This window comes from Carcharodon carcharias (assembly GCF_017639515.1).
Source record: "Carcharodon carcharias isolate sCarCar2 chromosome 38 unlocalized genomic scaffold, sCarCar2.pri SUPER_38_unloc_24, whole genome shotgun sequence".
In the NCBI taxonomy this organism is placed as follows: Eukaryota; Metazoa; Chordata; class Chondrichthyes; order Lamniformes; family Lamnidae; genus Carcharodon; species Carcharodon carcharias.
In genome coordinates, this window is record NW_024470791.1 from 123422 (window position 1) to 138441 (window position 15020).

General features: G+C 53.0%; 1 protein-coding gene and 1 long non-coding RNA gene across 3 annotated transcripts in view; one reads left to right on the forward strand and one right to left on the reverse strand.

The window, feature by feature from the left end:
* The first annotated feature begins 2022 nt into the window (after positions 1 to 2022).
* LOC121274811 lies at positions 2023 to 3671 on the forward strand. The gene is made up of 2 exons (XR_005942303.1): positions 2023 to 2072; positions 3403 to 3671. It is a non-coding gene; the product is annotated as an uncharacterized LOC121274811 (long non-coding RNA).
* Positions 3672 to 5394: 1723 nt separating this feature from the next.
* Positions 5395 to 15020, reverse strand: part of kif22 (kinesin family member 22) — a 181022-nt gene continuing 171396 nt past the window's right edge. The window contains exons 12-15 of one of the 2 annotated variants that reach the window (XM_041182172.1): positions 9693 to 9757; positions 9067 to 9255; positions 8442 to 8498; positions 5395 to 7056 (exon numbers count right to left, since the gene is read on the reverse strand). In XM_041182172.1, coding sequence (XP_041038106.1) covers positions 7027 to 7056; positions 8442 to 8498; positions 9067 to 9255; positions 9693 to 9757 — 341 coding nt within the window. In that variant the 3' untranslated portion in view covers positions 5395 to 7026. The remainder of the gene's footprint in view (positions 7057 to 8441; positions 8499 to 9066; positions 9256 to 9692; positions 9758 to 15020) is intronic. The other variant, XM_041182173.1, reaches the window with a different exon arrangement.

The window sequence follows — 15020 nt, forward strand, 5'->3', positions numbered from 1 at the left end:
ATTTGGAAGAGGGCGAGGCAGAGATTCCCACAGTTTGGAAGAGGGCGAGGGAGAGATTGCCACGGTTTGGAAGAGGGCGAGGGAGAGATTCCCACGGTTTGGAAGAGGGCGAGGGAGAGTGTCCCACAGTATGCAAGAGGGCGAGAGAGAGAGTCCCACAGTTTGGAAGAGAGCGAGGGAGAGTGCCCCACAGTTTGGAAGCGGGCGAGGGAGAGTGCCCCACAGTTTGGAAGCGGGCGAGGGAGAGTGCCCCACAGTTTGGAAGAGGGCGGGGGAGAGTGCCCCACAGTTTGGAAGAGGGCGGGGGAGAGTGCCCCACAGTTTGGAAGAGGGCGACGGAGAGTGCCCCACAGTTTGGAAGAGGGCGAGGGAGAGTGCCCCACAGTTTGGAAGAGGGCGAGGGAGAGTGCCCCACAGTTTGGAAGAGGGCGAGGGAGAGAGTCCCACTGTTTGGAAGAGGGCGAGGGAGAGTGTCCCACGGTATGGAAGAGGGCGAGGGAGAGTGTCGCACGGTTTGGAAGAGGGCGAGGGAGAGAGTCGCACGTTTTGGAAGGGGGCGAGGGAGAGAGTCCCACTGTTTGGAGGAGGGCGAGGGAGAGTGTCCCACAGTTTGGAAGAGGGCGAAGGAGAGAGTCCCACAATTTGGGGGGGGCGAGGGAGAGAGTCCCACAGTTTGGAACTGGGCGTGGGAGAGTCTCCCACAGTTTGGGGAGCCAGGGAGAGAGTCCCACAGTCTGGAAGAGGGTGAGGGAGAGAGTCCCACAATTTGGAAGAGGGCGAGGCAGAGATTCCCACAGTTTGGAAGAGGGCGAGGGAGAGATTCCCACAGTGTGGAAGAGGGAGAGGGAGAGATTCCCACGGTTTGGAAGAGGGCGAGGGAGAGATTCCCACGGCTTGGAAGAGGGCGAGGGAGAGAGCACTACGTTTTGGAAGAGGGCGAGGGAGAGTGTCCCACAGTATGGAAGAGGGCGAGAGAGAGAGTCCCACAGTTTGGAAGAGGGTGAGGGAGAGTGCCCCACAGTTTGGAAGAGGGCGAGGGAGAGTGCCCCACAGTTTGGAAGAGGGCGAGGGTGAGTGCCCCACAGTTTGGAAGAGGGCGAGGGAGAGTGCCCCACAGTTTGGAAGAGGGCGAGGGAGAGTGCCCCACAGTTTGGAAGAGGGCGAGGGAGAGTGCCCCACAGTTTGGAAGAGGGCGAGGGAGAGTGCCCCACAGTTTGGAAGAGGGCGAGGGAGAGTGCCCCACAGTTTGGAAGAGGGCGAGGGAGAGTGCCCCACAGTTTGGAAGAGGGCGAGGGAGAGTGCCCCACAGTTTGGAAGAGGGCGAGGGAGAGTGCCCCACAGTTTGGAAGAGGGCGAGGGAGAGTGCCCCACAGTTTGGAAGAGGGCGAGGGAGAGTGCCCCACAGTTTGGAAGAGGGCGAGGGAGAGTGCCCCACAGTTTGGAAGAGGGCGAGGGAGAGTGCCCCACAGTTTGGAAGAGGGCGAGGGAGAGTGCCCCACAGTTTGGAAGAGGGCGAGGGAGAGTGCCCCACGGTTTGGAAGAGGGCGAGGGAGAGTGTCGCACAGTTTGGAAGAGGGCGAGGGAGAGAGTCGCACAGTTTGGAAGAGCGAGAGTGTCCCACAGTTTGGCAGAGGGCGAGGGAGAGAGTCGCACAGTTTGACAGAGAGGGAGGGAGTCCCACAGTTTGGGCGAGGGTGAGGGAGAGAGTCCCACAGTTTGGAAGAGGGCGAGGGAGAGTGTCGCACAGTTTGGAAGAGGGCGAGGGAGAGTGTCGCACAGTTTGGAAGAGGGCGAGGGAGAGAGCCCCAGTGTTTGGAAGAGGGCGAGGGAGAGAGCCCCAGTGTTTGGAAGAGGGCGAGGGAGAGAGCCGCACAGTTTGGTAGAGGGCGAGGGAGAGAGTCACACAGTTTGGAAGAGGGCTGTGTACGTGTCGAGATTCGTTGTGGTGGACCCTGCGATTTAAAGGTAGATACAGGAGGAGACTGCACTGTAACCTTGCATTTTCAGTGTGCTAATCTCGGTTCTGTTTGTTTCTCTAGAATGGGATCGGATTTGGGAGAGACACAAACAAGGTGAGGTTTACATAAAGAGAGGAGCTAGTGGAGGCCATTCGACCCATCAGTTTACTCCCCCATTCAGTAAGAGCATGGCTATCTAAACTCCACCTTCCCACACTCTCCCCATATCCATCGATCCCCCCATTGTCTAAAAATCTCACTCCCGGTCTTGAACCTACTCGGTGACAGAGCACCCACCGCTCTTTGGGGTGGAGAAATCTAAAGATTCACAACCCTCCCGAGTGAATACATTTCTCCTTCATCTCAGCCCAAAATGGCCGACCCCTTCTCCTGACACTGGGAGCCCCCGAGTTCTAGACTCCGCAGCTCGGGGAGGGGGGGGAGAGAGGGGGGTGGAAACAACCTCTCAGCATCAACCCTGTCAAAGCCCTTCAGAATTTTCTACGTGTCAGTGAGTCGACCTCTCGTTCTTCGAAACTCCCACGAATAGAGACCCATTCGACTCAATCTCTCCTCCTTGGACAATCCCTCATCCCAGGAACCAGTCTAGTGAATCTTTGTCACGCTCCCTCTAGGGCAGGGATGTCCTTCCTAATTACTTGCTGTACCTACAGGATAAGTTTATGATTCATGTACAAGGACAGCCAGGTCCCTCTGAGTGTCAACATTTCCCAGTCTCTCTCTCTTCAATAAATAATCATCTTCTCCGATCTTACAACCCAAGTGAATAACTCTGCTCTTCCCCACTTTATACTCCATCGGCCATGTACACTCACCCACTCCCCCAGCCTCTTCACGTTCTCCTCATGACTTACATCCTGACCCAGATATGGAAATGTTACTGTCCTTATTTCTATCTAAGCCATGAAGATAGATTGTAAATAGCTGGGGCCCAGACACTGTTTCTTGCAATTACCCACTAGTCACAATCTGCCAACCCAAAAATTACCCCTTCATTCCTACTCCGTTTTCTGTCCCTGAACCTATCCTTGATCAGTGCTAACATATTACCTCACCCCCATTAGTTCCCCCTGATCCACCCGACCAGTCGTCACCTCAAACCTCTGGCAGATTTGTTGTCAGTCCACATTGACTGAAGTGCCGTGTACCTAATAGATGCTCCAAGGATCAAGGACTGTCTGAATCAGACTCCCGCACCCCCCCCTCCCCCCGCCCCCCCAACCCCCTTCTCCCATCCCCAGTCCTGTCTACAATCCGTGAATCAGCATTGTTCCCTCCCCAGTTAAAGAGCCCAGGATATAGACCAGTGAGCAAACATCTCTCCCTCCCAGGTAGGCAGAGAGGCCGAAGCTCCTTCCGTGTGTGTGTGAGAGACAGAGACAGGGTGAACCTGCTGTTAATGCTCGCTCTCTGCCTGTTCCAGAACCCTCTGCAGTGGTGTTGTATGAAGAATCGCTGGACACTGCTGCTCTGATAGACTGAACCCCTGTGATCCTGCTGATGGAATGTTGTTTGAGGCTTCACTCAGTGAGGAACAGTACAGTTCCAGCTCTGCAGTCCCTGCGCTCTAACACTGACCTGCACCGTGACAAAGCAGCAAAGAGGGTCAAACCCTGAAGACTCAGGACCTCCAATTGAGCAGCAAGTTTTGAAATGTTGGAGACAAGTGATTAAAGGCCTGTTTTTTCCAAAGCTACCGAGTCTGCTCTTCACTGCTCAGTTACTGGGATGGTACTGGGGAGGAGAATGAGGCCCGAGGGCCCAGCTTCCGTCTTTGGCCTAACCTAACCCAATGCCCCCACACCCCAAAAAGCTCCTTCAATGGGGAGTAATTCTCTTGCCCAAGGACTAGCTCAGCCACTCTGATAACATCCTGGCAGTAGTCATGTACGCCAGAACTAGCTGCACCCCTGAACAATCTGTTCTAGTAGAGCCACAACACCTGACAAGGTGCAAAATTGCCCAGGTATGTCCTGTACACAAATCCAACCCGGCCCATTACTGGCCCATCAGTCTACTCTCCATCATCAGTAAAGTGATCGAAGGGGCCGTCAACAGCGCTATCAAGCGGCACTTACTCAGTAATAACCTGCTCACTGATGCCCAGCTTGGGTTCCGCAAGGGCCACTCAGCTCCTGACCTCATTACAGCCTTGGTTCAAACATGGACACAAGAGCTGAACTCCCAAGGTGAGGTGAGAGTGACTGCCCTTGACCGAGTGTGGCATCAAGGAGCCCGAGCAACACTGGAGTCAATGGGAATAGGGGAAAACTCTCCGCCGGTTGGTGTCATACCCAGCAAAAAGGAAGGTGGTTGTTGGAGGTCAATTATCTCAGCTCCAGGACATCACTGCAGGATTTCCTCAGGGTTAGTGTCCTCGGCCCAACCATCTTCAGCTGCTTCATCAATGACCTTCCTTCCATCATAAGGTCAGAAGTGGGGATGTTCGCTGATGATTGCATAATGTTCAGCACCATTCACGACTCCTCAGATACTGAAGCAGTCCATGTCCAAATGCAGCAAGACCTGGACAATATCCAGGCTTGGAGCTGACAAGTGGCAAGGAACATTCACACCACACAAGTGTCAGGCAATGACCATCTCCAACAAGAGAAAATCCAACCATCGCCCCTTGATATTCAATGGCATTATCATAACTGAATCCCCCCACTATCAACATCCTGGGGGTTACCATTGACCAGAAACTGAACTGGGACCAGCCATATAAACACTGGGCTACAAGAGCAGGTCAGAGGCTGGGAATGAGTAACTCACCTCCTGACTCCCCAAAGCCTGTCCACCATCTACAAGGCACAAGTCAGGAGTGTGATGGGATACTCCCCACTTGCCTGGATGAGTGCAGCTCTCACAACACTCAAGAAGCTCGACACCATCCAGGACAAAGCAGCCCCGCTCGATCGGCACCCCATCCACAAACATTCACTCCCTCCACCACCGCCGCACATTACAGCAGCAACTCAAGGCTTCTTTGTCAACACCTTCCAAATACATGACCTCTACCAAGTAGGACAAGGACAGTAGACATAAGGTAACACTAGCACCTGCAAGTTCCCCCAGACCATCCTGACTTGGCACTGCATCACCATGCCTTCACTCGTTGGGTCAAATCATGGAACTCCCTCCCTAACAGCACTGTAGGTGTACCTACATCAGTGCAAGGGGCAATAACTGCTGGCCTTTCCCAAAGACGCTCACTTCCCATCAACACAGACATTACAGCCATGAGCTAAGAGCTAAACATGTATTCAGGGCACCTTGGCCCAGAACAAGCAGCTTGAATCAGTACTCACAAACCTCTCTACCTTGGCACGTTCCTTGGATTACACATTGTAGGGATGGTGCAGATATTCCCTAGAATTACTGGAACAAGGAGTGCGAAGGCTGTGGACAGAAATTTCACTGGATGTTTATTGTACAACAATTAAACACAGCTTTTATTGCAATACATCACACAGAGAAGAGTTAATATTTAAAATTCGGTGGCGGTCATATGTTACAATAAGGGCCAAGATGGGAATCCAGAACGCTCAGCTAAATTTGTTTCAGCTCAATGCTGGCTTTGAGCACGGTCATGCTTTAACTAATAAAAAGATTGTTCTGAAACATTGATTGCATGGGCCAGTGGGAAGTTTTAAACTGCAAGGCAACAGTGTGGCTTTGCACCAACTCTCCCCTGATTCACAGGCTCATTGCCTGGACCAGTGTGAGGATAGAGCAGCAGTCTGTGCGCACACACACACACACACACACACACACACACGCACACACACACACACAGCGAGAGAAGTGTAGACTGGACATGTCTCTCACACAGCCTGTGGGACACGGACCAGTGTGAGGATAGAGCAGCAGTCTACACACACACAGAGCGAGAGAAGTCTAGACTGGACATGTCTCTCACACAGCCTGTGGGACACGGACCAGTGTGAGGATAGAGCAGCAGGTCTGCACACACACAGAGCGAGAGAAGTCTAGACTGGACATGTCTCTCACACAGCCTGTGGGACACGGACCAGTGTGAGGATAGAGCAGCAGTCTACACACACACACAGAGCGAGAGAAGTCTAGACTGGACATGTCTCTCACACAGCCTGTGGGACACGGACCAGTGTGAGGATAGAGCAGCAGGTCTGCACACACACAGAGCGAGAGAAGTCAAGACTGGACATGTCTCTCACACAGCCTGTGGGACACGGACCAGTGTGAGGATAGAGCAGCAGTCTACACACACACACACAGCGAGAGAAGTCTAGACTGGACATGTCTCTCACACAGCCTGTGGGACACGGACCAGTGTGAGGATAGAGCAGCAGTCTACACACACACACACAGCGAGAGAAGTCTAGACTGGACATATCTCTCACACAGTCTGTGGGACACGGACCAGTGTGAGGATAGAGCAGCAGTCTATACACACACACACACACACACACACACAGCGAGAGAAGTCTAGACTGGACATGTCTCTCACACAGCCTGTGGGACACGGACCAGTGTGAGGATAGAGCAGCAGGTCTGCACACACACAGAGCGAGAGAAGTCTAGACTGGACATGTCTCTCACACAGCCTGTGGGACACGGACCAGTGTGAGGATGGAGCAGCAGTCTACACACACACACACACAGCGAGAGAAGTCTAGACTGGACATGTCTCTCACACAGCCTGTGGGACACGGACCAGTATGAGGATAGAGCAGCAGTCTGCACACACACACACACACACACACAGCGAGAGAAGTCTAGACTGGACATGTCTCTCATACAGGCTGTTGGATTTGGATTAATCTATCACTGTTTCCGCCTCCCCCCAGGTTCAGCCGCTAGAACCTCTCAGTCCATGCTCACATCTACAATCTTCTCTGGCTGGTGGGGGAAGGAGATTGACATTTTCAAACACACAGAAAGGGTTCTAAAAACATATCAGTCTCAGGCAAGCACGATGAACGAAAGAGACCTGGAGACAACTTGCTGAGAGTTTGAAGCTCAGCTGAGGGGAGACGCTTTGACCTGTCCTCACACAAGGAGCTCACTTCACCATGCAGCTCACCACGTTTGCCTAGGGAAATAATCAACAGAAGTATTTTTATTCAGTAAGGTTTGTCCACACAGAGTCACTGTTTCATCAGCAGGGTGAGGATCACTCACTGTGTAACTGTACAGAGTCACTGTTTATTCAGGGTGAGGATCACTCACTGTGTAACTGTACAGAGTCACTGTTTATTCAGGGTAAGGATCACTCACTGTGTAACTGTACAGAGTCACTGTTTATTCAGGGTGAGGATCACTCACTGTGTAACTGTACAGAGTCACTGTTTATTCAGGGTAAGGATCACTCACTGTGTAACTGTACAGAGTCACTGTTTATTCAGGGTGAGGATCACTCACTGTGTAACTGTACAGAGTCACTGTTTATTCAGGGTAAGGATCACTCACTATGTAACTGTACAGAGTCACTGTCTATTCAGGGTGAGGATCACTCACTTTGTAGCTGTACAGAGTCACTGTTTATTCATGGTAAGGATCACTCACTGTGTAACTGTACAGAGTCACTGTCTATTCAGGGTGAGGATCACTCACTTTGTAGCTGTACAGAGTCACTGTTTATTCATGGTAAGGATCACTCACTAACTGTACAGAGTCACTGTTTATTCAGGGTAAGGATCACTCACTGTGTCACTGTACAGGGTCAGTGTTTATTCAGGGTAAGGATCACTCACTGTGTAACTGTACAGAGTCACTGTTTATCCACGGTAAGGATCACTCACTGTGTAACTGTACAGTGTCACTGTTTATCCACGGTAAGGATCACTCACTGTGTAACTGTACAGAGTCACTGTTTATTCAGGGTAAGGATCACTCACTGTGTAACTGTACAGATTCACTGTTTATTCAGGGTAAGGATCACTCACTGCGTAACTGTACAGAGTCACTGTTTATTCAGGGTAAGGATCACTCACTGTGTAACTGTACAGATTCACTGTTTATTCAGGGTAAGGATCACTCACTGTGTAACTGTACAGAGTCACTTTATTCAGGGTATGGATCACTCACTGTGTAACTGTACAGAGTCACTGTTTATTCAGGGTAAGGATCACTCACTGTGTAACTGTACAGATTCACTGTTTATTCAGGGTAAGGATCACTCACTGCGTAACTGTACAGAGTCACTGTTTATTCAGGGTAAGGTTCAAATCACTGTGTAACTGTACAGAGTCAATGTTTATTCAGGGTAAGGTTCACTCACTGCGTAACTGTACAGAGTCACTTTATTCAGGGTATGGATCACTCACTGTGTAACTGTACAGATTCACTGTTTATTCAGGGTAAGGATCATTCACTGTGTAACTGTACAGTCAATGTTTATTCAGGGTAAGGTTCAAATCACTGTGTAACTGTACAGAGTCGCCAATTAGCCCCGCGCACACTCAGTCTCACACTCACCTTCATGAATGTGGACAGGGTTTTTGATGACATACCAATCTTCTCCAGATCCTCGATCTGAAAAAAAACACACAGGAGGCAGGTTAAACAGGTTAGCCCCAGGCTTTTATCCCTAAACACCACATTCCCTGCTGGGCACCTCTCCTCTCTTAACATGTACCCTCCCCACTCAGGAAGCCCCTGGTCATCTCCATCTCTCTCTAACCCAGGGATCACTGGACAGTGATCAAGAGCAGGAACACTGGCTGATTTCCGCTCTCTCTCTCTAACCTAGGGATCACTGGACTGTGATCAGGAGCAGGAACCCTGGCTGATTTCCCCTCTCTCTCTCTCTAACCCAGGGGTCACTGGACAGTGATCAGGAGCATGAACCCTGGCTGATTTCCCCTCTCTCTCTAACCCAGGGGTCACTGGACAGTGATCAGGAGCAGGAACCCTGGCTGATTTCCCCTCTCTCTCTCTCTCTAACCCAGGGATCACTGGACAGTGATCAGGAGCAGGAACCCTGGCTGATTTCCCCTATCATGCTGGCCTGTCTTCTGTACACTGGCTAAGCTATGATCTCTGGGAAGTGATACAAGTCCAGAGAATATATCCCTCTAGGCTCAGGACCTGTGACAGGTACCTGCGTATAAGGTCCATTGTGCTCTCTCCAGCCCATGATCAGTTTGGCGGTCTTGTCCCCAATCCTCTGGAGGGTCTTTAGCTCCTTCAGGGTTCCATTATTGAGAATGTCGAGGATGTAATCCTTGTGTTTCTGTGCCAGTTCCATATCCACACTCAGCTCAAACTCGTTCTCCACATCACCAACGTCCTGCAACAAGTCCGATGTCACACATTACAGCCGCCCACTCGTCTTCCTCATTCTGATCTCCCATCTCATCCCACCAAGTGTGATCAGATAGCAGTGGTGATGTTATTGGATCATTAACGCAAGAGTACAAAGCCTACCGAGGCTCTTTCAGGAGTTCAATCCCGTTTCCAATTGCTGTCCTCGGTAATGCTGACCAAGAAACTACCCTATATGGAGAAAGATGACGGGTCCCCTCGTGTCCTTTAGTGAGGATAACCTGTTTGTCACTAGCTGATCGGAGCCAGTTCCTGTGAAAGGGACTAGCCAGCCCACAGGTGTACCAAAATATTACAAAGAAGTGCATGGACAGTTAAGGCAGCACCAAGCACCTTCTCAGGGGGAGTCAGACTGGGTGGTAAACAGTAGCCTGGCAACAATGCCCAAAGCCCAACACTCACCTGCTTCTCCTTTCTCTTCACTACAATCACATTGCCCGGTTTAAGCAGCTCGCTGTTATCCAAACCTATATTGTGACATAGGAGACATAGTCAGCATCACCAGGCAGAGGCCACGAATCGCCCCACAAAACCACCTCCTCGATCTGAACTCCAAAACCAAGGCTGGAGGCCGAGTGGAGACCAAATACAAGCAGGGGCGGAGAGAGAAGAGCGGTGGGGAGGAGGGTAGCAGAGGTAGCAGATCGGCAGCACACAGGGACAGAGCATAAGAGTGAACACAAGAGAGAGGGAGAGTGCAAGGCTGAGGAGCAATAACACAATGGAGGGTTGGGGGGAAAGAGGTAAAGGGACAGTGAGCATTTGAGAGAGAGAGAACACAAGTCTCCCTGTCTGTCCGTTGCTCTCTCTCTGTCCCCACTCCCGAGCTGTGAATCCGCAGTGACCAAGGTCTCTCTCTCTCTCTCTCTCTGTCCCCACTCCCGAGCTGTGAAAACCCAGTGAGCAAGGTCTCTTTCTCTCTGTCCCCACTCCCGAGCTGTGAATCCCCAGTGACCAAAGTCTCTCTCTCTCTCTCTGTCCCCACTCCCGAGCTGTGAAACCCCAGTGACCGAGGTCTCTCTCTCTCTCTCCCCACTCCCGAGCTGTGAATCCCAAGTGACCAAGGTCTCTCTCTCTCTCTGTCCCCACTCCCGAGCTGTGAATCCCCAGTGACCAAGGTCTCTCTCACTCTCTCTCTGTCCCCACTCCCGAGCTGTGAAACCCCAGTGACCGAGGTCTCTCTCTCTCTGTCCCCACTCCCGAGCTGTGAATACCCAGTGACCAAGGTCTCTCTCTCTCTCTGTCCTCGCTCCTGAACTGTGAATCCCCAGTGACCAAGGTCTCTCTCTCTCTCTCTCTCTTTCTGTCCCCACCCCCGAGCTGTGAATCCCCAGTGACCAAGGTCTCTCTCTCTCTCTCTGTCCCCACTCCCAAGCTGTGAATCCCCAGTGACCAAGGTCTCTCTCTCTCTCTATCCCCACTCCCGAGCTGTGAAACCCCAGAGACCAAGGACTCTCTCTCTCCCTCTGTCCCCACTCCCGAGCTATGCATCCCCAGTGACCAAGGTCTCTCTCTCTCTCTGTCCCCACTCCCGAGCTGTGAATCCCCAGTGACCAAGGTCTCTCTCTCTCTGTCCCCACTCCCGAGCTGTGAAACCCCAGTGACCAAGGTCTCTCTCTCTCTCTCTCTCTCTCTCTCTCTCTCTGTCCCCACTCCCGATCTGTGAATCCCCAGTGACCAGGGTCTCTCTCTCTCTGTCTGTCCCCACTCCCGAGCTGTGAAACCCCAGTGACCAAGGTCTCTCTCTCTCTCTGTCCCCACTCCAGAGCTATGAAACCCCAGTGACCAAGGTCTCTCTCCCTCTCTCTCTCTCTGTCCCCGCTCCCGAGCTGTGAATCCCCAGTCACCAAAGTCTCTCTCTCTCTGTGCCCACTCCGGAGCTCTGAATCCCCAGTGACCAAGGTCTCTCTCTCTCTCTGTCTGTCCCCACTCCCGAGCTGTGAATCCCCAGTGACCAAGGTCTCTCTCTCTCTCTGTCCCCACTCCCGAGCTGTGAATCCCCAGTGACCAAGGACTCTCTCTCTCTCTCTCTCTCCCCACTCCCGAGCTGTGAATCCCCAGTGACCAAGGTCTCTCTCTCTCTGTCCCGACTCCCGAGCTGTGAATCCCCAGTGACCAAGGTCTCTCTCTCTCTCTGTCCCCACTCCCGAGCTGTGAATCCCCAGTGACCAAGGTCTCTCTCTCTCTCTCTCTCTCTGTCCCCACTCCCAAGCTGTGAATCCCCAGTGACCAAGGTCTCTCTCTCTCTCTCTCCCCACTACCGAGCTGTGAATCCCCAGTGACCAAGGTCTCTCTCTCTCTCTGTCCCCACTCCCGAGCTGGGAATCCCCAGTGACCAAGGTCTCTCTCTCTCTGTCCCCACACCCGAGCTGTGAATCCCCAGTGACCAAGGTCTCTCTCACTCTCTCTCTGTCCCCACTCCCGAGCTGTGAAACCCCAGTGACCGAGGTCTCTCTCTCTCTGTCCCCACTCCCGAGCTGTGAATCCCAAGTGACCAAGGTCTCTCTCTCTCTCTCTGTCCCCACTCCCAAGCTGTGAATCCCCAGTGACCAAGGTCTCTCTCTCTCTCTCTCTCTCCCCACTCCCGAGCTGTGAAACCCCAGAGACCAAGGTCTCTCTCTCTCTCTGTCCCCACTCCCGAGCTGTGAATCCACAGTGACCAAGGTCTCTCTCCCTCTCTCTCTCTGTCCCCAATCCCGAGCTGTGAATCCCCAGTGACCAAGGTCTATCTCTCTCTGTCCCCACACCCGAGCTGTGAATCCCCAGTGACCAAGGTCTCTCTCACTCTCTCTCTGTCCCCGCTCCCGAGCTGTGAAACCCGAGTGACCGAGGTCTCTCTCTCTCTGTCCGCACTCCCGAGCTGTGAATCCCCAGTGACCAAGGTCTCTCTCGCTCTCTGTCCCCACTCCAGAGCTGTGATACCCCAGTGACCAAGGTCTCTCTCTCTCTCTGTCCCCACTCCCGAGCTGTGAATCCCCAGTGACCAATGTCTCTCTCTCTCTCTCTGTCCCCGCTCCCGAGCTGTGAATCCCCAGTGACCAAGGTCTCTCTCTCTCTCTGTCCTCACTCCCGAGCTGTGAATCCCCAGTGACCAAGGTCTCTCTCTCTCTCTTTCTGTCCCCACCCCCGAGCTGTGAATCCCGAGTGACCAAGGTCTCTCTCTCTCTCTCTGTCCCCACTCCCAAGCTGTGAATCCCCAGTGACCAAGGTCTCACTCTCTCTCTCTCTATCCCCACTCCCGAGCTGTGAAACCCCAGAGACCAAGGACTCTCTCTCTCTCTGTCCCCACTCCCGAGCTATACATCCCCAGTGACCAAGGTCTCTCTCTCTCTCTGTCCCCACTCCCGAGCTGTGAATCCCCAGTGAACAAGGTCTCTCTCTCTCTGTCCCCACTCCCAAGCTGTGAATCCCCAGTGACCAAGGTCTCTCTCTCGAGATAAAAACAAAAAAACTGCGGATGCTGGAAATCCAAAACAAAAACAGAATTACCTGGAAAAACTCAGCAGGTCTGGCAGCATCGGCGGAGAAGAAAAGAGTTGACGTTTCGAGTCCTCATGACCCTTCTGTCGAAGGGTCATGAGGACTCGAAACGTCAACTCTTTTCTTCTCCGCCGATGCTGCCAGACCTGCTGAGTTTTTCCAGGTAATTCTGTTTTTGTTAAGGTCTCTCTCTCTCTCTCTCTGTCCCCACTCCCGATCTGTGAATCCCCAGTGACCAGGGTCTCTCTCTCTCTATCTGTCCCCACTCCCGAGCTGTGAAACCCCAGTGACCAAGGTCTCTCTCTCTCTCTCCGTCCCCACTTCCGAGCTATGAAACCCCAGTGACCAAGGTCTCTCTCTCTCTCTCTCTGTCCCCACTCCCGATCTGTGAATCCCCAGTGACCAGGGTCTCTCTCTCTCTATCTGTCCCCACTCCCGAGGTGTGAAACCCCAGTGACCAAGGTCTCTCTCGCTCTCTGTCCCCACTCCAGAGCTGTGATACCCCAGTGACCAAGGTCTCTCTCTCTCTCTGACCCCACTCCCAAGCTGTGAATCCCCAGTGACCAAGGTCTCTCTCTCGAGATAAAAACAAAAAAACTGCGGATGCTGGAAATCCAAAACAAAAACAGAATTACCTGGAAAAACTCAGCAGGTCTGGCAGCATCGGCGGAGAAGAAAAGAGTTGACGTTTCGAGTCCTCATGACCCTTCTGTCGAAGGGTCATGAGGACTCGAAACGTCAACTCTTTTCTTCTCCGCCGATGCTGCCAGACCTGCTGAGTTTTTCCAGGTAATTCTGTTTTTGTTAAGGTCTCTCTCTCTCTCTCTCTGTCCCCACTCCCGATCTGTGAATCCCCAGTGACCAGGGTCTCTCTCTCTCTATCTGTCCCCACTCCCGAGCTGTGAAACCCCAGTGACCAAGGTCTCTCTCTCTCTCTCCGTCCCCACTTCCGAGCTATGAAACCCCAGTGACCAAGGTCTCTCTCTCTCTCTCTCTGTCCCCACTCCCGATCTGTGAATCCCCAGTGACCAGGGTCTCTCTCTCTCTATCTGTCCCCACTCCCGAGCTGTGAAACCCCAGTGACCAAGGTCTCTCTCTCTCTCTGTCCCCACTCCCGAGCTATGAAACCCCAGTGACCAAGGTCTCTCTCTCTCTCTCTCTCTCTCTGTCCCCGCTCCCGAGCTGTGAATCCCCAGTGACCAAGGTCTCTCTCTCTCTGTGCCCACTCCGGGGCTCTGAATCCCCAGTGACCAAGGTCTCTGTCTCTCTCTCTGTCTGTCCCCACTCCCGAGCTGTGAATCCCCAGTGACCAAGGTCTCTCTCTCTCTCTGTCCCCACTCACGAGCTGTGAATCCCCAGTGACCAAGGACTCTCTCTCTCTGTCCCCACTCCCGAGCTGTGAATCCCCAGTGACCAAGGTCTCTCTCTCTCTCTGTCCCCACTCCCGAGCTGTGAATCCCCAGTGACCAAGGTCTCTCTCTCTCTCTCTCTCTCTCTGTCCCCACTCCCAAGCTGTGAATCCCCAGTGACCAAGGTCTCTCTCTCTCTCTCTGTCCCCACTTCCGAGCTATGAAACCCCAGTGACCAAGGTCTCTCTCTCTCTCTCTCTGTCCCCACTCCCGATCTGTGAATCCCCAGTGACCAGGGTCTCTCTCTCTCTATCTGTCCCCACTCCCGAGCTGTGAAACCCCAGTGACCAAGGTCTCTCTCTCTCTCTGTCCCCACTCCCGAGCTATGAAACCCCAGTGACCAAGGTCTCTCTCTCTCTCTCTCTCTCTCTGTCCCCGCTCCCGAGCTGTGAATCCCCAGTGACCAAGGTCTCTCTCCCTCTGTGCCCACTCCGGGGCTCTGAATCCCCAGTGACCAAGGTCTCTCTCTCTATCTGTCCCCACTCCCGAGCTGTGAATCCCCAGTGACCAAGGTCACTCTCTCTGTCCCCACTCCCAAGCTGTGAATCCCCAGTGACCAAGGTCTCTCTCTCTCTCTCTCTCTCTCCCCACTCCCGAGCTGTGAAACCCCAGAGACCAAGGTCTCTCTCTCTCTCTGTCCCCACTCCCGAGCTATACATCCCCAGTGACCAAGGTCTCTCTCTCTCTCTGTCCCCACTCCCGAGCTGTGAATCCCCAGTGAACAAGGTCTCTCTCTCTCTGTCCCCACTCCCGAGCTGTGAATCCCCAGTGACCAAGGTCTCTCTCTCTCTCTGTCCCCACTCCCGATCTGTGAATCCCCAGTGACCAGGGTCTCTCTCTC